We start from the raw sequence: 19,869 nt of genomic DNA, 5'->3' as shown, positions 1-19,869 counted from the left end.
TACTTTCAAATAGATGTCTGAATATAGGGTAGACAGGCCCAGGACGAAAACATGGCTCCATAGTCAGTAATGCATCAATTCCTAATAACCTCAGCAGCAATTTGCTTTTGGCACAGAACTAATTATTGAAGGCATTGAGTTGCTAATCAGAAATGTTATGTGGACTTTCAGTGTGGTTTTTTCCTGGGAAAGAAAGATAGCTTCCATTAGATCAAACTATCCACTTTAGCTCATTATTATCTAACTAGCAACAACTCTCCGGGAGCTCAGGTGTTTCATATCCCTGGCTCAGTGGTGACTGGTCCATTAGGGAAACTACAAAGTGAAATGGCTAGCAATTTTTTAACCCCCACACTGCCCCAAATGTCAGGGCTGCACTGTTTCCTTTCGCACACATCCTTCTAGAGAGTCTTGGATACTTTTCTGTCAATCTCCCATTCTCTGACCAGTCAACAATATGCACCACACAATCTCAGTCCAAAAGAATTGTCGTGTCTAGGAGGGTCCCATCCATCTGTCCCAGGGCCTAAAGGTTTATTTGTATCTTACCAACAATTTGCCCTGCTCTGCGGTTTTCATCGACCTCCTGTTTTCATTATGTGAACCCAACTAATGTGGATAGCTTGTGTGTGTTGCAAGAAAAGAAATCGGGGCTTTTTAAAAAACATATAAAATGTGGGGTAAATTCCTCCCTGCTACCCTCATGAATCCACCCCCCAAAAAAAATATTTTAATGGTTGTTTCTAGAATATAATAGAACTGTCAGGAACTCCATTTCTTACCAGGTGGCCAGGCTAAAACTTCCACTTTGTGTGCTCTGCTGCTTTAAGAATGAGTGGCTAATACTGCAGGGGAAATTAATTTAAAATGATAATGTTTCCATATAAACGCTGTGAACTTTGATAACAGATTTTAATTTTGTTTGGGATGCTTTCAAATGCACATTTCAATAATAGAAATGATTAAAAAAAGTGGATTTGCAAGTCAATGCCAAATTTAATATCCCCAAATAATTATATACACAAATGGTGTTTTAATAATATCTCATTCACACAATATAGAGATGATTTGTAAAAATTTTGGCCATCAATATATATTTTAATAGTCATTTATTTTTTTAAAAAATCTTTGTTCTTCCACACTGGTGGGGGAAAAAATTGATCAATACAAGTTAAAAACTGAATTACTGTAATGCTAATAAAAACCAAGCTTATATGGGCCTGGAGTATGCATCTTAATGTTACATATTAAACAGCATCCTGACAACCAGCTTTGTCACAAAGAACTTTCACATACACTAGTACATTTGAAGCAGGAAGCTCAGCTGATATAATTTTTTTAAAGCTACTGAAATGTGTAAATTTGCAATACTTAAGCTCATGTTAAATACTTTCCTAGTAAAAGTCGAGGTTCAGAAATGAACATGAACCCAGTTGGTTTATTGCTATATAATAAGTCACCTAATGTATTTACATAAGAATTTAACCTACATTTTCCAAAAGGGTGAAACATGACTCAGCAAACAATTATCTGCTTTTGGTAATTCTTGATGCTGAGAATTAACACAACTACCCAACCCACAAACCCATCTGAGGAAAAGATAGTCTGTTGGATAGTCCCAATTCAATAGTCATCTCAACTATGTGTTTTGGCCTTGTTGTAAAGGCTTCCCCATTCACTTCAATGAATGGGCCAGAGTTTTGTATTGAAGAAAAGGGAGCTGCCCTACTCTCTAGTAAGGTGAATGGGGGCTGCCCTCACTATCAAGTGCATATGGCCTCTTGGGCCTATAATCCCATTTTTTAAGACAACCTTATTCATCTTTGGTGTGTTTAGCTCTTTTTAACCATTGTTTTCAAAACTTGAATTAGTAGTTGTCATTGTTGCCTCTTGTCAAAAGTAACATCACTTGATGCTGATGATTATATTTTTAAGGCACTGATTTGTTCAAAATAGTGACAGGTTAAAACAAATACACATCTAACAATCTCACTTTTGCATATCATCTAAAACTGAATTTACAGGCATTAAATTGTACTCATATGGTTCCTTTCCCCCCACAAACAGAAGACATGCTACATTCATTAAGTTCCAATTTGCTATTTTAGAATTCAAGGAAAAGGAGTTTGTGGGTTTTGCATATGATCTAAACTAGGCCAACTTGACAGAGGCATTTCAATGTGAAGAGGTATTGTCTACAGTAATAAGGGTTATGGGAGAGCTTTGTTTCTTGTCTTATCCCAGTGTTTCACAATTGGATTCTCCTGCAGATACTGTACAATAATGGACATGCAACCTGTGTAACAGGAAGAATAGAAAACATACTGGAGCAGAACCCTGAGACAAGTAAATAAGTTGAAAACAAAACAATCACATAGTTTAATAGTACCAGTTAAAAGAGAAGACGCTTCTCCTTAAAAATGCAAGCAAACGGAAAGAGCCATTAGTTTCTGTTCCATAATATGAATGACTCAAATTTACCACAATTTAAAAACAATAAATACAGTAATACAATATGGGGCTTTAAGTGCACGTCATATCTACGGTCAATTTAAACAACTCAGTCGAAAAGAAATTCTGCTAAATGCTGTGTAAATGTTTTCAGCATATCAGAAAAATGCTGGTTTCAAGTTCAAATAAAGTCAGATGCAGGTCATTGTACGTTCAGCATTTATTTTTGCAGGTTCTTCACTTCATAGCACTGTCAGATACTAGAGCTGATCTTGCATCGGCTGCCATTAGCCCTGTGCACAATTGTCATTGTTCCCATGTATCCAGAGGCAAATCTGGGCATATTTGGCAGGAGTAATTCGAACGGCCACATTGTAATCCTGCTCTTCCCCATTGACATCCACCCACTGGTGACCAGAATAAATGGCAATAATTTTGCGCTTCCACTTCTTCTTGTTGGGCTCTTTAAGGCGAAGGTAGATCCCCGATCCAGTAGAGCCAGACTCGGCATCACAATACTGGTAGAAGAGATCGCTGGATTCCTCAGATACGCTGCAAAACCGATAGACCAGTTGGCCAGATCGGTCAGCGTCGTATCCGGAAAAGTGGATCATGCTTCCAGGCATTGTTTTGCTAGCTGGGCTAATGCCCAGCTCCATGTATTTCTTCTTGTGAGGACGCTTGAGCTCCAGGACTGCGTAGTCGTAATCCACTGCAACATCTCCAGTTATGCCCCTCAGCCAGCCTTTGGGGATCTGTGTGCTTTTAACTCTGGTCCACTGGAAGGAAGGCTTACGCTCAGATTTCCTCTCATTCAACCCAGATGCCTTTTGTTTCCTGCCAGCTCTCTTGCTGGGACCTTGTTCCAGCTGTTTGGCATCAGTGTGGTGGTCCTCGACCTCTGACACTTCCCTCTTGCTCCTCTTGGCTCCCCTGCGTCTCTTGCCATCCCCTTTGGATTTCAGCCTCAGCAACCCCACCCTCAGCTTCTTGCTGCCTTTGATGTAATCGGTGCCATCGTGCACACAGTGAGCAGCAGTGAGGACATGCTTTGGTGAAATTAGGATGCCGCTGCAGCCCGTGGAGATCTTTACAGCGGTGTTGAAAGGGAAGTTGGTCAGGAAGCGCGTGTCGGAAATGCTGAACCTGCTGTCAGTGCCGTAGACCTGCCTCTTTCTCCTGGAGCGCACCTTGGCGGTGGTGTTTGCCACTGGGTCAAGATCCGCTCCCAAGACATTCACCTCAGTCAGGGTCCGTGTGCCGTTCTCAAAGACAGTCTCGTAGGAGAGGAGCTCCTTCAAGTCTGACAGGCGTGGCACCGGGAGAGTCCTTTGGCATTCAATCCCACACACTCCACTCAGCTCCAATTTGGCATTTGCTTCAAATTTAGGAGCGTCGAGGAGGAAAGTTTTTTCTTTCACTATCTGTGGTACTTTTCTTAACTGCCAGCTGAAATCTTGTTCTGCATCTATTCCATTCATGAGGCTCCAGACAGGAGTGGAAAACAGCAGTAACAGAAGAGCACGGTCCATTATGTCTCTTGGTTTTCTGTTAAAAACAAAACACAAGAAGTGTTTGTTTAAATGTTGTAGCGTCAGAGATGTTTCCATTTAAAGGATGACATAAGTATTATACTATTTTTGAAGCATGGTTAATATATTTAAAAATAGCAACAGCACTCTTAGAAAGACAATAAACTGAATATGTAGGACAAGGTACTCAGACCACAATCATTATCTTTCTCTATTTATAGATCTCTGCAATTGTGTCCTGTATTTGATTATAGAAACATTTAACAATATTGTCATTAATTTGGCTATGAAAAGCCAGGAAGATTCATGAAAATATTTTTCTTTCTGTTCACTCTGCTTTTAACCACTTGACTTTGAAACTATGATAAATCGTTAAGTTCCTACACAGCTTAAATTCCAGCCCTGCTCCCACACACACAAAAAACAACCCTTTGCATGTTGCCTGAAAATGACAGATTAGGGACATCTATGCAGCTCCACACTGCATTTCTATCTACCTAAAGGCCAAACTAGATGAGATATTACTTGGAAGATCTGTCACAGTTATCTTAACTTCTAGGGATCAATGACATGCTTGATCTGTATGGCAAGGGGATGGGAATTGCTTCTCACAGGAATAAATACCCCTGTTAATAACCTTCACTTCCATCTGGCATGATTTTCAAGCAATGACTCCTTGATGCCATGCCTTCCTTGCCTAACTTCCCTCATTTTATTTCCTTTCCTTTTTCTATGCTAGGCTGCTTTGCTTAGGAATCTTGTGGAATCCTATTGTCTCCTCCCTTTATAGACACACACTCATGGAGACCCTTCCTTCCTTCCTTTTTACATCACACCAACATTAATTACTTTCAGGTGTGAGGTCAAAAGCATTTCTTTTCCACTAGGCCTTTAACTGAGCAGCACCGGCCAATATTGCTTTTAATTTTATCTGCTGTAACCCATCCCACAACTGTTTTATGGTGAAGGGCAGGATATATATTTTTAATGAATAGATGAATACCAAGGCATTTTCATGGACTAGAACAGAGGTGGACAACCTTTTTGCCCCCTCTGAGGGCCATATGCAGCACTTTGACAGGCAAGTGGAGCTGCTTGACAGTCGGTGGGGAAGGACTTAATGGGGGGGGGGGGGATGGGACACCAGCATCTTCTTTCAACCTTCTGTCCCACCCACCCACACTTTAATCTGTCCCCTCCCCAGCTGCATTGGCAGTGCTGGAGAACACAAGCTTTAATGTGCATTCCCCAGCAATTCCAACATAGCTAAAATAGTTGTTGCCACATTGCCTACCAGGATGGGAACAGTAATGGCTAGTCATCTGGGCAGTAGGGGAAAGTGGACAGGGTTCCCTGGCACTTTGTGGGCCTACAGAGAGCTGAATAGTGTTTCCCATAGGTGGACTAAGAACATCTCAAGATATAAATGAAAGATGGGTTGTTTTGTAATAAAGTATGCTATAGTACAGTGGTTAGTACATAAACTGGTGGCATGAAAGGATAACTGGGCCTAGAGGATATACTAATATTTACTATTGGTAGTGCCTAGAGTTGTCAACTTAAATGGGGTATTTATATCTTCACTGTTTCATTTGAGCTTGGAGCACTAGTAATTTGTGACGTAAAAGAAAAATCAAAGCATGTTTTTTTAAAAAACAACTTCCCTGACTGGGCATCTAAGTACCATTCTTATCACTAGCGATCAGGTGAATAATTATTTGCAAGCCTGACCCAGGCATTCCAAGTAAGTTAACGAAGGAGAAAACCGAAGGTATCCTGAAGTCAAGTAGCATTCTTAATAACTTGGAGCAAATCTACACATTATGCCCACGCCTGCTGAATGCCAGTGAACTGTGTAAATGGAACAAACATGGCTTTTTACAGGTTGAATTTGATGCATTACACTATTAACAAATGCAGTGACTTCTGCCATTTGGAGAATGGAACTTGCTTTCCTCTCCCACTTTATACATTCACCACTATGGAAGCCTCAGACATGTGTGGAAATGGCAGTACCTCTAATTATACTTTAAGAGTTAGGCATTTAAGGACATGCATCTGGTTAGACTCTATGGTTCAATATTCTAATTAAAGTGCAGATCAGGATAAAGAGCTCTCTTTTGTTGTTATTACATATACCAGAGTTCAAAAAGGGCTGAAGTCTACATTAAAGGTTTTTTAAAAATAATAATTTTTTTCAGAATTAAAGGCTAAAGAAAAGGTGAAAAAGATGTGGCCCAAGTTCTAAAAGAAAGAATAAGGAAGATAGTAGCTTTTATTGAAATGTGGGTTTGATGATAGTTTAATTCTATGGGTTTTAAGTTACCTGGACTATTTTCCTGGAATAGCAATACAATCCAGAAATGGTTTGTGTAGCTACAGCAGTTGGCAAAATCCCTTCTTCAAAACATATCTGTTAGTGCAGCAAGCCTAAGGATCTTGCTATGTGAATTGGGGTGCACACATGTCTTTATTTGATGGTAATCCACATGGCAAGACAGGCTTCTGCAGGTAGATCTCTTGTAGCAAGGACACAGCAGTCAATTGTGAAGCAACTCAGCTTCCCTCCTCCCAGTCCGGTGGGTGGTGTTTAAATATTAGGCAGGGCAGGAGACCATTTTAACAAACAGCAGATCCCTTCCTGCCTTCTCTCCATGCCCTACTGAAGACTCCACTTCCAACAATGTCAGCAAGGAGGAAGTTGTGGGCAAAGAAAAATGCCTCTATCCCTCTATCCACAGGCACCAGGTCTAGGGGGGCTCTGGGTGCCAGGGCACTCACAATACAGGGCTCCGACACAACTTCCAGTTTCTACTGGAAGTTGCATCAGAGCACTGAAGCGACTTCCCAGACCACGTTGGAGGCCCTTCCACTTGCGTTGGAGGTCTTGCAAGGCTTCAGATGTGACCTCTGAGACCCCGCGAGGCCTCAGAAGCACTGCCGTTGTCACAGGTGCCATTGGGCACCCATAACTTGGGCCCCAAGTCAGCACCCCTGCCTATATCCTTGCCTTAAGCACATTATCTGCAGGAAATGACATGGAAAGGAGCGGGGATTTGAACCCTGATATACCAGTCCCTAGTCAATGCTCCAACCACTGTTCTGCACAGGCTCTAATCTTCACACAAACTGCACTCCAGAAGCAGCAGCAGGAACTTAAAGGTAAAAAAAGTAAAGTTCTTCCTAATGAGGGTGATCCTATTTGATTGGGGTTGTTAATGGTTTATTTTCCCTTAGAAGGTTTTTATAGTAAAACAGGCTGAGTGTTGCAACTCTTTGAAACCAGCCCTGACACTGCCACCAAGACCACACCAGCTTCTTGTATTGCGTTGCGGTCTGTTAAATATATATTCCCTGCTTACAGCAAACTCAGAAAGGTAACTTGCAATTAGCTTCTGGCTGTTTGGTACATGTGATTTAATGGAGACTCTTAGAGTTCCTCAGCTGCTCTAGCTGTAGCTTCTGCCTCCCTCTTTGGCCCTCCTGGGTTCTTCTTCCTTTGGCCCCAAGAATGGAAGGAAAAAGCACCCAGATCTTCCTCATCATCATCATCCTGCTCAGCCTTGTCTCCCAGAAGCAAAGCCCTGAGCAGTGTCTTTCTTTGGCTCACACCCAGACTTGCCATATCAAACAAGCACAATCTTTTGGAGAGTTCTTTAGCTTCTTGCTGAACCTCCTAGACTTTGTGCTGCCATGGCAATGGGGCCAGAGCTCACCTTGCCACTCACTTGACTCTGGTTTGCAGGTAGAGTGATTATACGCCCCATTCCACCGAACACAGTCCTCTGTTTGGAAGGCTGCCAGGAGGATAGTCCTCTTTTTCATGGCATCATATGAAGGGCTGCCCAGCCCAAGCCTGGTTTAAAAATAAAGAACCATAAGAAGAGAGGCTGTTGGCCTTGAAGCTGGCCATCAACAGTTGGTACCTCGACAACAGACTGAGCTCATCTGGACATAGCCTTCCCCACTGTCTTCCCCCATATTTCCACTTAGTTTTCAGGCATTATTTCTAAATAAATTTCAATCTGTACATATCAATTTGCATGAGCATATGTTATGCAAATCTGCACCTGCTCTTTTTTTGGTCATGCCTTTCCTCTCTTTTGGCAGTGGAGGAATGCACAGCTACTTAAAAGGGACCACACATGTATTCCTGCCCAATTGTGGGCGTTTTGATTTTGATAGTGAAGCATCTGGATCAGCCCCACATGAATGGACAGAGATATGCTATCAAAAGTTTTCCATGCTAGTAAATATTTAGTAGTTTATTATTAAAAAGTCGCCTTTGCAGTTCATCATCTGGAAACATTACAAGACTTCTACTTAAGGCAGATTGGGAATACATTAGAGGTAAACTGAGAGCAGGCTGCTAGTGTTTAATTTAAGATTTTTAACTAGATTATAAATTTGACAGTGTCTCTTATATTTGTTTTTCAGCCTATTCTTATTGGTTTTGACCCCTCCTGAAGGCTGAGTTGACTAAGAACTAAAGTAAATAAATACTGCTTTTCTTCCTTTTAACTTTCCTTTCATATTTTTAAACATGCAAGTATGCTTGTGGTGCTGCCACCAGAGGGCAGAAAAATCTAGACATATCCAATAATAGACTTTATGAATTCCCTAGAAGGCTGAAGCTTTTATTTTTTAGACTCCTACTGTACTTCATTTAAGTATACTATTACTGGAATATGGTATTCTCCTCCAGGGCAGCTTCTTGTTCCACATAGCTTGCTGTGTTGCTTTCTTTTAGCGGGCTACACTTCTTATTTTATCTTTTTGAAAAATGCTTAGCAGACTTCAGACTATTTTTTTCCCAATGAAAGTACCATCTTATTTTTTCAGAAACATACTGTAATATTGTTATAGGATGGCAGCTACCCCCCTTAGGTTGGGTGTGCAAATCCCTTCATCTTAAAAAAATAAATATTTATATTTATATACTGCCTACTGTAATTGGCTATGGTGCTACCCTATTCCAAGATCTTTGGGGAATTTCTCTATTATATTATATAAATTTGCTTGTCAAAAAAGAGCTCAATACACAAAATACTTTACCTAGGTTTGCCCTTGGAAGATGGCGTAAATGTGTCGTGTTCTTTATAGCCACTCCAGTAGCCTAACTATACCTGATTCTCTTTTTATATTAGGGTACCTAATACTTGAAGGGACGTGGGTGGTGCTGTGGGTTAAACCACAAGAGCCTAGGACTTCCGATCGGAAGGTCGGCGGTTAGAATCCCCGCGACAGGGTGAGCTCCCGTTGCTCAATCCCTGCTCCTGCCAACCTAGCAGTTCGGAAGCTCGTCAGAGTGCAAGTAGATAAATAGGTACCGCTCTGGCGGGAAGGTAAACAGTGTTTCCATGCACTGCTCTGGTTTGCCAGAAGTGGCTTAGTCATACTGGCCACATGATTCGGAAGCTGTATGCCGGCTCCCTCGGCCAATAAAGCGAGATGAGCGCCGCAACCCCAGAGTTGGCCACGACTGGACCTAATGGTCAGGGGTCCCTTTACCTACCTAATACTTGAGTTTCCAAGTTACTGTGTTCCAATCCTTCCTTAGAAGCCAGCCTCCTAGTTAATTCCTTAAATGAACCAAAATTTACATTCCATATTACAGCCCACTCTCATAAAAGTACTGAGACTACAATGGTCCAGAGTATTCATAATTCGAAGCCGACCTATGACTCAGCAAGACCAAACAAGTATGCTGGTGAAAATCACAGTTTCTACACTTCTCCTCTAGTCCTGTGGTCACTGCACTAGCCACCCAGACCTAAGCCAAGGTTTGGCTTGGTTATGTGTAAACTTGGGCCTGTGATAGTATGGACTATAATCAAGGTTTGTTCTTGGATTACCACTTGCAGTTGAAGGAGACAAACCAGGTTCACATATAATGCTTGTCCAAACACAACTCAGCTCTGTATAGCATGGTAGCAACAAGGCCAGAAGAGGAGCAAAGTGGCTGCAAACTTCTGGGTACGCACTTGCTTGCTCTTGGTTTGGCTTAGCATTATGTGCAAGCGAGGCTAAATTATTCTTTCTGCAAATTATCTTTGATGCCTACACTGCAAAACAACCTCAAAAGCACACCAAATAGGTGGCAAGAAATTTTGGGTTGAAAGCACCAGAATTCTACTCGGTTACATATACGTAACCTATGCACGAAGACACATTTTAGCACACACAGTTATTTTAAGGAATCAGTAGAATGGTACCTGTCACCAGACAACCACTCTTTTGACAGGCTTATGCATATAGTACTGCTAAATTCATGGCATGTTTTAGAGAGGAAGCATTAAACACTGAAGTCTGTACCAGAAGGTGTACTTTTTATAGTTTACAAGGTTATTTGCAGGGAATTCTTGGATCTTAAAAGCCTTCAAGAAAATTCAGTTACTTCCCTCCCTCCTCAACAACTTATGTTCCAAGTATAATAAGAGTGGTGAGTTTCCAAAACAGTGGCTCAAAAGCCACAGGAACTTTGTGCATGGGTCATCAGTGTCCAGTGTAAGCATATGCTACAGAGGCTGAAGGGGCAGGCATGGAAATTGCAACCAAACTCTCAGTTATGCACTTGACAGGTGAGTCCCAAAGGAAGATGAATTTCCATTAGCAGATCCCTGAAAAAGTCTGAAACCACTGCAAGAAGAGAAAGAGTTGCTGTTGGCAAAGAAACTGTTATTTCTCTGTTTCTGGTGACGGCTTCATTACGTTCTTAAGGTTAGCGCTGTCAGCGCTAATCTCCTTACACTTTGCAATGTAAGAAGACCTGTGATGAAGTCTCTAAGGAGCATCCTTCATAGGTTACGAAGTAACTTTCTCTTCTAAATTCTTCCACCTGCATCCACGGGAAGTAACATACAGCTGGGTAGTTGTTGAATTATTTACGATCCAAATGCTCATTTGTACATTATCTACTCATTTGTAGATCTTTATTATCAGCTCTATTACATAGAATAAAATATAGGAGACATATATAAAACATGGCACAACTGGACCCATTTTGAGGACTTCTTCAACTTTTGGAACACCATACTGTATAACCAAGTATCGGTACCTAAGCACGAAGCTTATAAAAATGACCTTGCAAGAAGACATAAATAGATGGAAATTGGCTTTAACAATTCATATAATTCATTCTGCTTAGTGTTCTTTGAACTTGCAGAAACCACAACTCATTCCAGCCAAAGGCTCTAAGGGGATACACAGCCTCACATTTACTCTCTATTACAGACTAATCAAAATCCCTTTGTCATTTTTATTTAAGTGTAACCGCTCTTTAGGGGTTTCTCCCCCTCTTTCAGCTTCTCCATCTCTTTCTCCTGAGCTCATTTCATTTATTTAAACAAGGCTTCCAAGGCTGAAAATCAAATAAGTAACCTTAGTCAAGAGACTTTTGTGATTCCAACACACAGCTTGTCAGTGCTAGAAGCAGCAATCTGGATAAAATTAGTGTCAGTTTTCCAAAAAGGAAAGACATGGCTAGTTCTGCGGCTGGTTCTGCATTTAAAAGCTGGCTATTCCAGAGCAGCAAAATTGCAAGGACAAAGTTGCACAGTAGACGCTTAAATCAAGGCTTTTTGACTGTCAACTGCGCAAAATGTAGCTATTGATAAAAATTAGTGTCTCTCTCTTTACATATGCATAAACCCTACTTAGGAGCACAGGCAATATATACAGCTCCCAGGCTTCCCCCTGCTGCAGTCTAAGTGCAAACTTTTAAATTCCTGCTCGCTCTCCTCACCATCGCCCTCTTAGGAGTCACAGAGCGATGCTCTCCGTTCCTAGAATGCTGTCCAGCAGCATCCGCTGAACATAAAGGATTGATGTCTAGCTCAGAGCGGCCACTCATTTGGGCAAGCTAGCACTGCCATGAAGCGCAACTCTGATGAGTCTTTGAAACGTCCCTATTAATTTGCTGGAGGGTGGAGGGAGCTTTTAAATGAACAGTTTGCTCCTAGGCATATTGACTAGAATTCGATGACACACCGAAGAAAGTGTGCATGGATGGGGCTGCAGCATCATTTGCTGATGTGCAATTTCATGGTATTCCCCGAAGATCTGGATTCCCCCACCCCACCCCTTTTATTAAATATTGCTTCCCGACCTTTTAGCTAAGATCAAGTGTAGTATATCCATTTCACCATTGGCTCCAACAAAACCAAGAACTCATTCATCGTTAGTATCAACACAGAGAGACCATCCACACAAACGCAACCCCAGAAGGTGTGCCAGTGCCAACGCGTTTAATCCTAAGAGAAATCCCTTTCGGCTCAGCGAGGCTTCCCTCCCTGCCAGGTGTCGCTTTGGGGATTCCACACAGGAGGAACCGCTAACCTCGCCTTTCAGGTTCTGCAAAGAGCAACACGCCCTTGAAACGAAGCCCGGGCCATCGCCATACCTCACGCGACTGCTGCCCCGCTCGCCAAACCTCTTGCCACGACGGTGCTCTTCGCGAGCCAAACCTGGAGCGACCCTCTTCTGGAAGCCCAAAGCAGAAAGCAAAGACGCCCAGGAAGCTGGAAAGGACTTTCAGCCCCCAAGAGGCAGCAGCAGCAGCAGCAGCAGCAGCCTCTCAGCTTTGGACGAGGCTCCTGACTGCAGGCGGCGGAGAGAGAGCCGCCAGGGTCTTTCCCTGCCGGGTGGGCGGGGAAGGGACGCGCCAAAGGAGGGGGAAGAAAGGCGGCCGTGAGGGAGGAGGCGCGGGAGAAAGAGGCGGGAGGACGGGCCGCGACCGCCAGCCGTGAAGGGGCAGCAGTTGCTGAGGGACCAACAGGCTGAAAGGGGCACATTCCTCCCATACCAGCTCGAAGCGGGCCAGAAGAGGACAGGCGTGGCCCGCGCTTGCCGCGCCCGGCCCGCTTGGCGGAGGGGATGTTGCTCGAGGGTCACGAGGAACAGGGGGCGCCGTTTCGCGCGGGGCAAGATCGGTGGTGGTTGCCAACTCCCCCCCCCCGCCTCAAAAAAAGAAAAGAAAAGTATACCATCCAAATATCAGTCATATAATTTCCTTATATTAAAAGTAACTTTCATTATTGTTGCCCGTAAACAACAAATGGCATTTTTATTACTGTAATTATATCTCTCCTTTCCTCCAAGGAGCTGAAGGTGGTGTGCGTGGCTCCCACTCCGCCTCTCCATTTTATCCTCACAACAAACCTCTGAGGTAGGTTAGGGGGTGGAAGGTTGGTTGCTATATTTCAAAGTTGTTGAACTAGGGTCCCCCCCCCCGCAAAGTTGTTGAGGTTTTTTTGGTTTTGGCCCCCCAAAATGAAGTTTTTGAGCTATTTTAAAGTCGCCAAAAATGACATTGCCAACATAGGTTGCCATACATCTGGATTGTCCTGAACATTTTATAGGAATTTTCGCCCAGACACTGCTTCCTAATGCAGTATTCCAGATATGTCCAGGAAATTCCTCAAGGTCACCCAGTGAGCTTCGTGGCTGAATAGATAGATGGACTCTGGTTGAACTCGGTGCTGGGATACCTTAAAGATCAGCAAATCATCTAGACTGCAATCTTACCTGAGAATAAGCCTAACAGAACTCAGTGGGACCTGCTAAAAAGAAGTTTTGCATAGAATGGAACTGTTGAAAGCTGAAAGGGAAAAGTGGTTTCCTATCCTTATATGTGTGTCCTAACCTTTCTTGATGAAGGGAAATATATTGAAAGCACACCTTTGCTCTTCACAAGGCACTGAAGGCAGACAAGAAGTGAGTGGACAACCCTACGTGAAAAATGGAGTGTGAACTGTTGCCAAGTCCATTGCCAGCATGGTCAGATTCTGCACACGGAATGTGAATGAGTTTGTTCAAAAGGTATTAGGGAGCAGGGCTGGCCTACATACTAGGCAAGGTGTGGCAACCGTCTCAGACGACAGGATCCACAGGAGCAGAAGATCCAGCCTCTAAGCAATGCATTGGCCATTGCTGCTTACTGCCACAGTTGCAGTGATGGTTGTGACACGCTCCTTGGAGGCCAGATCTGCCTCCTCCTTAGCAACCTCTTCAGTGTTGCCTCTATAGGTGACACTGCTGGTCTCCTCCCACCCCTAGGGAAGAAAAGGCATGGGCTGCTCTCTGGGGTCTCCTGGGCTCTGCACTCTCCTGGTGTGATTCAGAGCAGACCCCTTTCTCCTCCTTCGATTTGCACTTCAAGGTTGATTTGATTCCCCACTTTGTTCCCTATGTAGCTCTTGATTCCCAGCTTGTTCCTGGTATAGATCTTTACTCAAACTCTAATTCCCTAGCAGGTTTTTGCCATTTTGTGATTTGCCTGAGGTGTCAAAATGTCTTGAGCCAGCCCTGACTGGGGGCCTCCCTCATCTCCCTAAGTGACACCCCTGTCAACAGGGTTTCATTTGGAACGAGGTCCTTGTAAACAGTTTTTAATGTCAGAGCCAAGCTCAGCCTTGTAACATTTACAGGACAGAACTGTGTTTTCCCCTCAGTAACCACAGCCCACAAAGGGCCTTGTCACATCTGCTAAATAAGTCCCTAATGACAAGCTGGAATATTGAATTGGGATGAAACTATGTTAAGCCATTTTAGGAGTATGGTTGAAGTGGTTTGAACACATATTCACAGCCTTAAAAATAAATGGCTTGCATTGCTAAAAATTATGCCCAAACCACCATCGATTTCTTTCTTGTGTTATATCCCAAATTAACAGTATTCATGCAGGTCACAAGCAGCACAAGAAGCATAAATGCACTTTTTGAATATATTGTGAAAATGGAATCATATCACCATGTATTGGCTATCCAATGGGATAGAAGCCATGGCTTAAGCCTCATTAAAAATCATATCCTTTGATTAGCAAGTTCCATCCTCTTGTTTTTACTTTGTGTATTCCAAGACTGATCTCTAGCTTCTGCTAAATATATTCTCAATACCCACACTATGCTTTATCTTAGCTTTGCTTGCATTTCACATTCAGTATTAATACAGTGTTTTACTACAGGATTTTTTTATTATTAGTATTAGTATTATTAGTATTGGTATTGGTATTATCAGTTTTAGCTTGATATCAGACTCATCTAAGTGAGCCAAGCAGAATCCTCTCCAAGTGACATTCAGGGGGAAAATATGGTAGATAGGCAAAAAAAAAAAAATCATTTGCAATAGTATCTCTTTTGTCACTCATACACCTAAAAAGACACAAAAAATGAGTCACATAGAGATGGCTAAGCTATAGACCAGGGATGGGGAACTGTAGCTTTCCGGGTGTTCTTGGACTTCAGCACCCATCAGCTCCAGCCAGCACAGCCTATGGTCAGAGATGAAGGGAACTGTAGTTCAATGACATCTGGAGGGCGACAGGTTCCCCATCCGTGCTGTAGACAAATGATGTAAAGGCAGCAGCTTCAGTAAATGTTCTCCGCTTTTCTTTATCCTCACAGCTAGATGTTAGCTGAGTCCAGCACAGTAGAAGAGACAATTAGGCTCTTTTACTTGCTGTATTATATTTGGTATTCTATACACTTGAAGTTCAGTAATACGAAGCGACAGAATTTCCTCGATGTCTTTTATATAATGTGATAAAACACAAGAAGTGTCAAACAACAAAACCATCACAATGAAGAGTTTCCAAACTAAATAGGAAGAGAAAGGAAAACATGTTAAAACTAAGTGGTTGTGTTTTGGAAGTATCTGCTATGTTTTGTTATTTCTGTTGTGGGTTACTGACATTTTTTGGTTAACATCTCTTCACTGATGATACAAGAGTTCATAGTGAGTCATTCTTCCAAGTCAAGCTCATATATCTTGCTTGTTTTTGAGTGCCATAAGACTTACATAAGCTTCCATTATAAAACTGGCTGTGTAAATGGGAAGATAGTATGTAGTGGTCTCACCTTTATTGAAGAGCAGCGACATACCTCTCCATGCAATTTAGTTATAGTATCACACACCACCCCATTCCCTGAGCAGTGCAAGATTCCAAGGGTTCCAGGAGTTTACCCAGGGTCTAGTTTCCTTGGAATGAGGGACAGCAGAGACTGTGGTGCCTTTATTATATATGGCTTATTTACACTTGAGCCTATGATAGAAGGGCTCACAGCATTAACACCCCAGAAGGTCTTGCTTCTCCCAGAAATCAAGCCTGTCTCCCAATCTCACGCTTCTACCGCCTTCTAGCTCAGCTCTCACACATCACTCCAGCTACTATCTTTCTCACTACCTGCCAGGTGAGGGACGGAGCCCATCCATTTCCTCTCCAACACAAAGCCATTTCCTTTGTTACCTTAACAACTAATACATAGGGGCCATTAACTCACCAAAAAAACCTTGCTTGGCTATTCCAACAATTGAATCATAGAACCATAGAATTGTAAAGTTGGAAGGGACCCCCCCCCCCCCAGCGTCATCTAGTTCAACCCCCTGCAATGCAGGAATCTCAACTGAAGCATCTATGAGAGATGGCCATCCAACCTTTGCTTAAAAACCTCCAATAAAGGAAAGTCCACAAACTGCTTTAGATTTTAACCCTTGCTGGATCCAGGAATTAGAAGGGACTCCCTGACCTGCGCCCCTCCCCCCCACCAAAGGGAAAAAAATCACAACAATAGGTATAGATAATTGTATTACATGTAATGTTTTACAATCTTTTTAATAAGTTAATTTATAAAGTTACCTGTTCTGTGGCCGTGTGACTGATGTAATAGGAAGTATCTTGGTCCCCTTTGCTTCTACCAGTGCCTAGTAATTCCATCTGTCATTTTTATATTAAAAAAAAACAGTCTGCCTTCATAGAACTTACATCCAATTAAGCATAGGTAAGATTGCACTTTTATTCAAGGAGTAGCTAACCTGACATTATGCTATCAAATAGAGGGGCACACTGTTGTGTTCTGGTTTCATCAGGAATACGCAGCACACAGTAGTGCTTGCTATAAATACCTAATTGCCACTGGAATCCTTCCAGCATCCAAACCTAATTCCTTTGAAAGTAATTTTATCTCACTAGAAAGTGAATGAACCCCCGTGCTATTTTAACATGCCCCCTGAAATTGATCTGACACTAATAAACAGACATTTGCTTTGTAGCGCATTTACACAAGCTGGTTATCTTTTCAGATCACCTAAAGAAACACAACCAAACAATTCACTCAAAAAACAAACAAACAAAAAAACCTATTAACTTTCTCCTAACATTCTTCTTGTTTATTGCTTGGGACCTACACATGTTAATGTTCATGCTAGAAAAACCCATGATACGAAAGCCACAGCATATAATAGCTCTCGGTTTTAAACTAACATGTGGACATTTGGCTTGAATTTTTAGTTACCATACTCCTATTTTTTTTTAATAATTGTTTGGTTAGTGGCTCCCATGCTAAGACAACTTGCAAACAGAATTTCCGTCCTTTTTTCCACGAGCTTTAAATGTTTGGTATATACTCAGTTATATTTCCTTGGGAGCAGTGTTGTAATATTGATAAACTTAAAGGTTGTTATTAATTGTGTATGTAAATCACCTAGAGATGTTTTGTATTAGGCAATAAATAAGCACAATTATTATTATTATTATTATTATTATTATCATCATTATTATTTAGGGACGAATTCGATGTCACACTCTTCTGAGTGTTTCATCAGCAAGCATTTCTACTTGCCAGATTGAACAATCCCCCACTTTCCCTGCCATGAGGTGAAGCCCCACTGTGCTACCTGGAGCCCTTGCACTGGCTTCTGCTAGTGCACCACATTAGCTGAATCTAGACTAATAATAAGCTATGTATTTAGGATTGCAGTCTTTAAGTATTTTCAAATCACTCTTTAGCCCAAAGGACAAAATATTTTACCTGGTTCTTAAATACATCAGATTCAGAGCCAGGAGACACACCTTGGGGAGCATCTTCCAAAGCTGGGGTGCTACAAATTAAAATGCTTGTATTCGTCCTCTGTACCCCACTTGCCTCAACAAATGTGGGGGGCTCACAGGTGATTCTCCAAGGTTTATCTTCATATTTGGGTTGATTGTTGTGAGAGATCATTTGAGATCATTGCAGCTACATCAAGTTTCAGAAGCTTAATGTAGGATTGCAGCTACATTAAGTTGCAGAAGCTGCCTGTGATATATTTTTTTTTAAATCAAGGTATTGTTAATGCAACAATACTAATCTTCTTGTTCTTTCTTCTTTGGCGATCACTCGTAGCCAAGTAAGACTGCCTTCCATAAACACGGTTTAACAATAAGTCCGTAAGTGACTGTGGAGGCCAATTCTGGATCCACGTCCTTCTACAGTGGGGACATTGGTTTCCAGGCAGGAGTGTGGATTTGCCAAGTGTGCCTTCATCTTAGCACATTTCTCTCTTGTGTCCTGAGTTCGAGTGTCTTCAAAGCCCATGACACCTTTGGTAAAGTCTGTTCTCCAATTGGAGCGCTTGCAGGCAAGTGTTTCCCAATTGTTGGTGTTTATATAAAGCTCACACATATTTATTTGCTTTTTACCTCATAATCCTCTTCTTTGTATGTTTTGCTTGCATTTATTTATGTATGTATTACATTTATATTCCACCTTTTGTCAAAGTTGCTCAGTGTGGTTCTCCCTCTCCCCATTTGATCCTCTCTAAAACTCTGTGGGGTAGAGATTAGGCTACAAGACAGTGATTGGCCCGAAGTGACCTAGTGAGCTTCATGCCTTAGTGTGAATTAGAACACCGAACACCCAGGTGCTCTTATCTCTGGCTGTGCAATAAAAGTTGTATTAAATGCAATGCTTCTCTTCTAAACAATCAGAATAAAGCTTTGTGGCATGGATTTCAATGTTGTTGGCATGTTCCATGAATCTTTAATGACAGCACTGAGGAATTATCTTAATTGTGACAGTGGGGGATGATTTTTTTTTTTTTGTACTGAGCCTGTCAGAACAGAAGTTTCTTTTCTTTTTATATTAATTTTTAATTGACTTTTTTGTCAGAACGAAGAATGAAACAAACAATGGTAAAATTACAAATTGCAGATAGAGTCAAAGGTGTCAGACGAAGTAAATATTATGAAACTGTATCAAGTATAAAGATAAAAAAGGAACAGTGTTTATGACACAAACGGAAAGTGATCAGAAGAAGGCAGAAGTGTCTTGTCCCTAAGATTTGCATGAGAAATAAATAGAAACCAAACCTCTTCAAGCTTGTACAGTATCTGCATTTTTCTCCCCAGCTTGCCTACATTCTTGGGTTAACCTATCATCTAGTGTCAATTGCCAAACTCTGATGAAGCAGGTTTTAACTGAAAAAACTTTCCAGTGTTAGGCAATCAATAGTTTTCAGAGCAACAGTATCAAGGAACATACTGATGTAAAATCAGGTATTGCAAGTTGTTCCCATGGAAGACTTGTGGCTATTATGCCTCCTTAAAGGATTTCAAATTCTTCAAAATTTAACATGACCTTTTCCTACCACCCAGATTATTAAACTTGCATATTTAGGGTTGTATTCAGTGGCTGTGTGAGTGATAAGAAGCTTATACAACTGATCTTCCTCTTTCCCTTGCCTCCATGGCCCTCCTGAACCCCCTGAAGACACACACCAGAGGATGGGGGCTTCCTGAGCATTGGGGTGTGTCATACAAGTCTATGGTTGGGCAGTGGGAGAGGACAATCACCTGAATTTTGTGCATGTGAGAAATAGAGAGATCCGGCGACCTTCTGTTCATATAACCATTGGATACATCCCACAAACACTTGAAATAAGCATAATTTTCAGTAATTAATGCAAACCCAGCTTCTCCATACTATTATGTGTTTAGTATCTCAAGAATCCAATTTGATCCTAGGTTTAATAGCATCAGTTTGATTGGATGCATGTTGTGATATTAAAAACAAACTTGGTACACAGTTGAAATTCTGCACACACATCTTGATTCTAAACACATTTGCCCCAA

The 19,869-nt window shown here is 41.8% G+C and overlaps 1 protein-coding gene and 2 long non-coding RNA genes across 8 annotated transcripts in view; 2 read left to right on the top strand and 1 right to left on the bottom strand.

The window, feature by feature from the left end:
- Positions 1-1,092: 1,092 nt before the first annotated feature.
- The window catches only part of PRSS35 (serine protease 35), a 155,301-nt gene continuing 136,524 nt past the window's right edge, over positions 1,093-19,869 (bottom strand). For 4 of the 5 annotated variants that reach the window (XM_080998733.1, XM_080998729.1, XM_080998730.1 and 1 more), the window contains one exon: positions 1,093-3,999. In XM_080998733.1, the coding sequence (XP_080854859.1) occupies positions 2,739-3,983 (1,245 nt within the window). In that variant the 5' untranslated portion in view covers positions 3,984-3,999 and the 3' untranslated portion in view covers positions 1,093-2,738. Of the gene's footprint in view, positions 4,000-12,384; positions 12,541-19,869 lie in introns of those variants that run through there. The other variant, XM_080998732.1, reaches the window with a different exon arrangement.
- On the top strand, positions 2,268-8,871 carry LOC308473336. The gene is made up of 3 exons (XR_013984049.1): positions 2,268-2,346; positions 8,275-8,333; positions 8,421-8,871. It is a non-coding gene; the product is annotated as an uncharacterized lncRNA (long non-coding RNA).
- LOC308473334 lies at positions 12,710-16,521 on the top strand. Of its 2 annotated transcripts, XR_013984047.1 has the most exons (3): positions 12,731-13,149; positions 13,678-14,236; positions 15,386-16,521. It is a non-coding gene; the product is annotated as an uncharacterized lncRNA (long non-coding RNA). The 2 variants fall into 2 exon arrangements; XR_013984046.1 differs by having other exon boundaries at positions 12,710-13,149; positions 13,678-16,521.

Source organism: Podarcis pityusensis, assembly GCF_964106645.2.
Source record: "Podarcis pityusensis genome assembly, chromosome: 3".
In the NCBI taxonomy this organism is placed as follows: Eukaryota; Metazoa; Chordata; class Lepidosauria; order Squamata; family Lacertidae; genus Podarcis; species Podarcis pityusensis.
The sequence above is the reverse complement of the archived record's forward strand: the minus strand, read 5'-3'. Positions and strand labels throughout refer to the sequence as shown.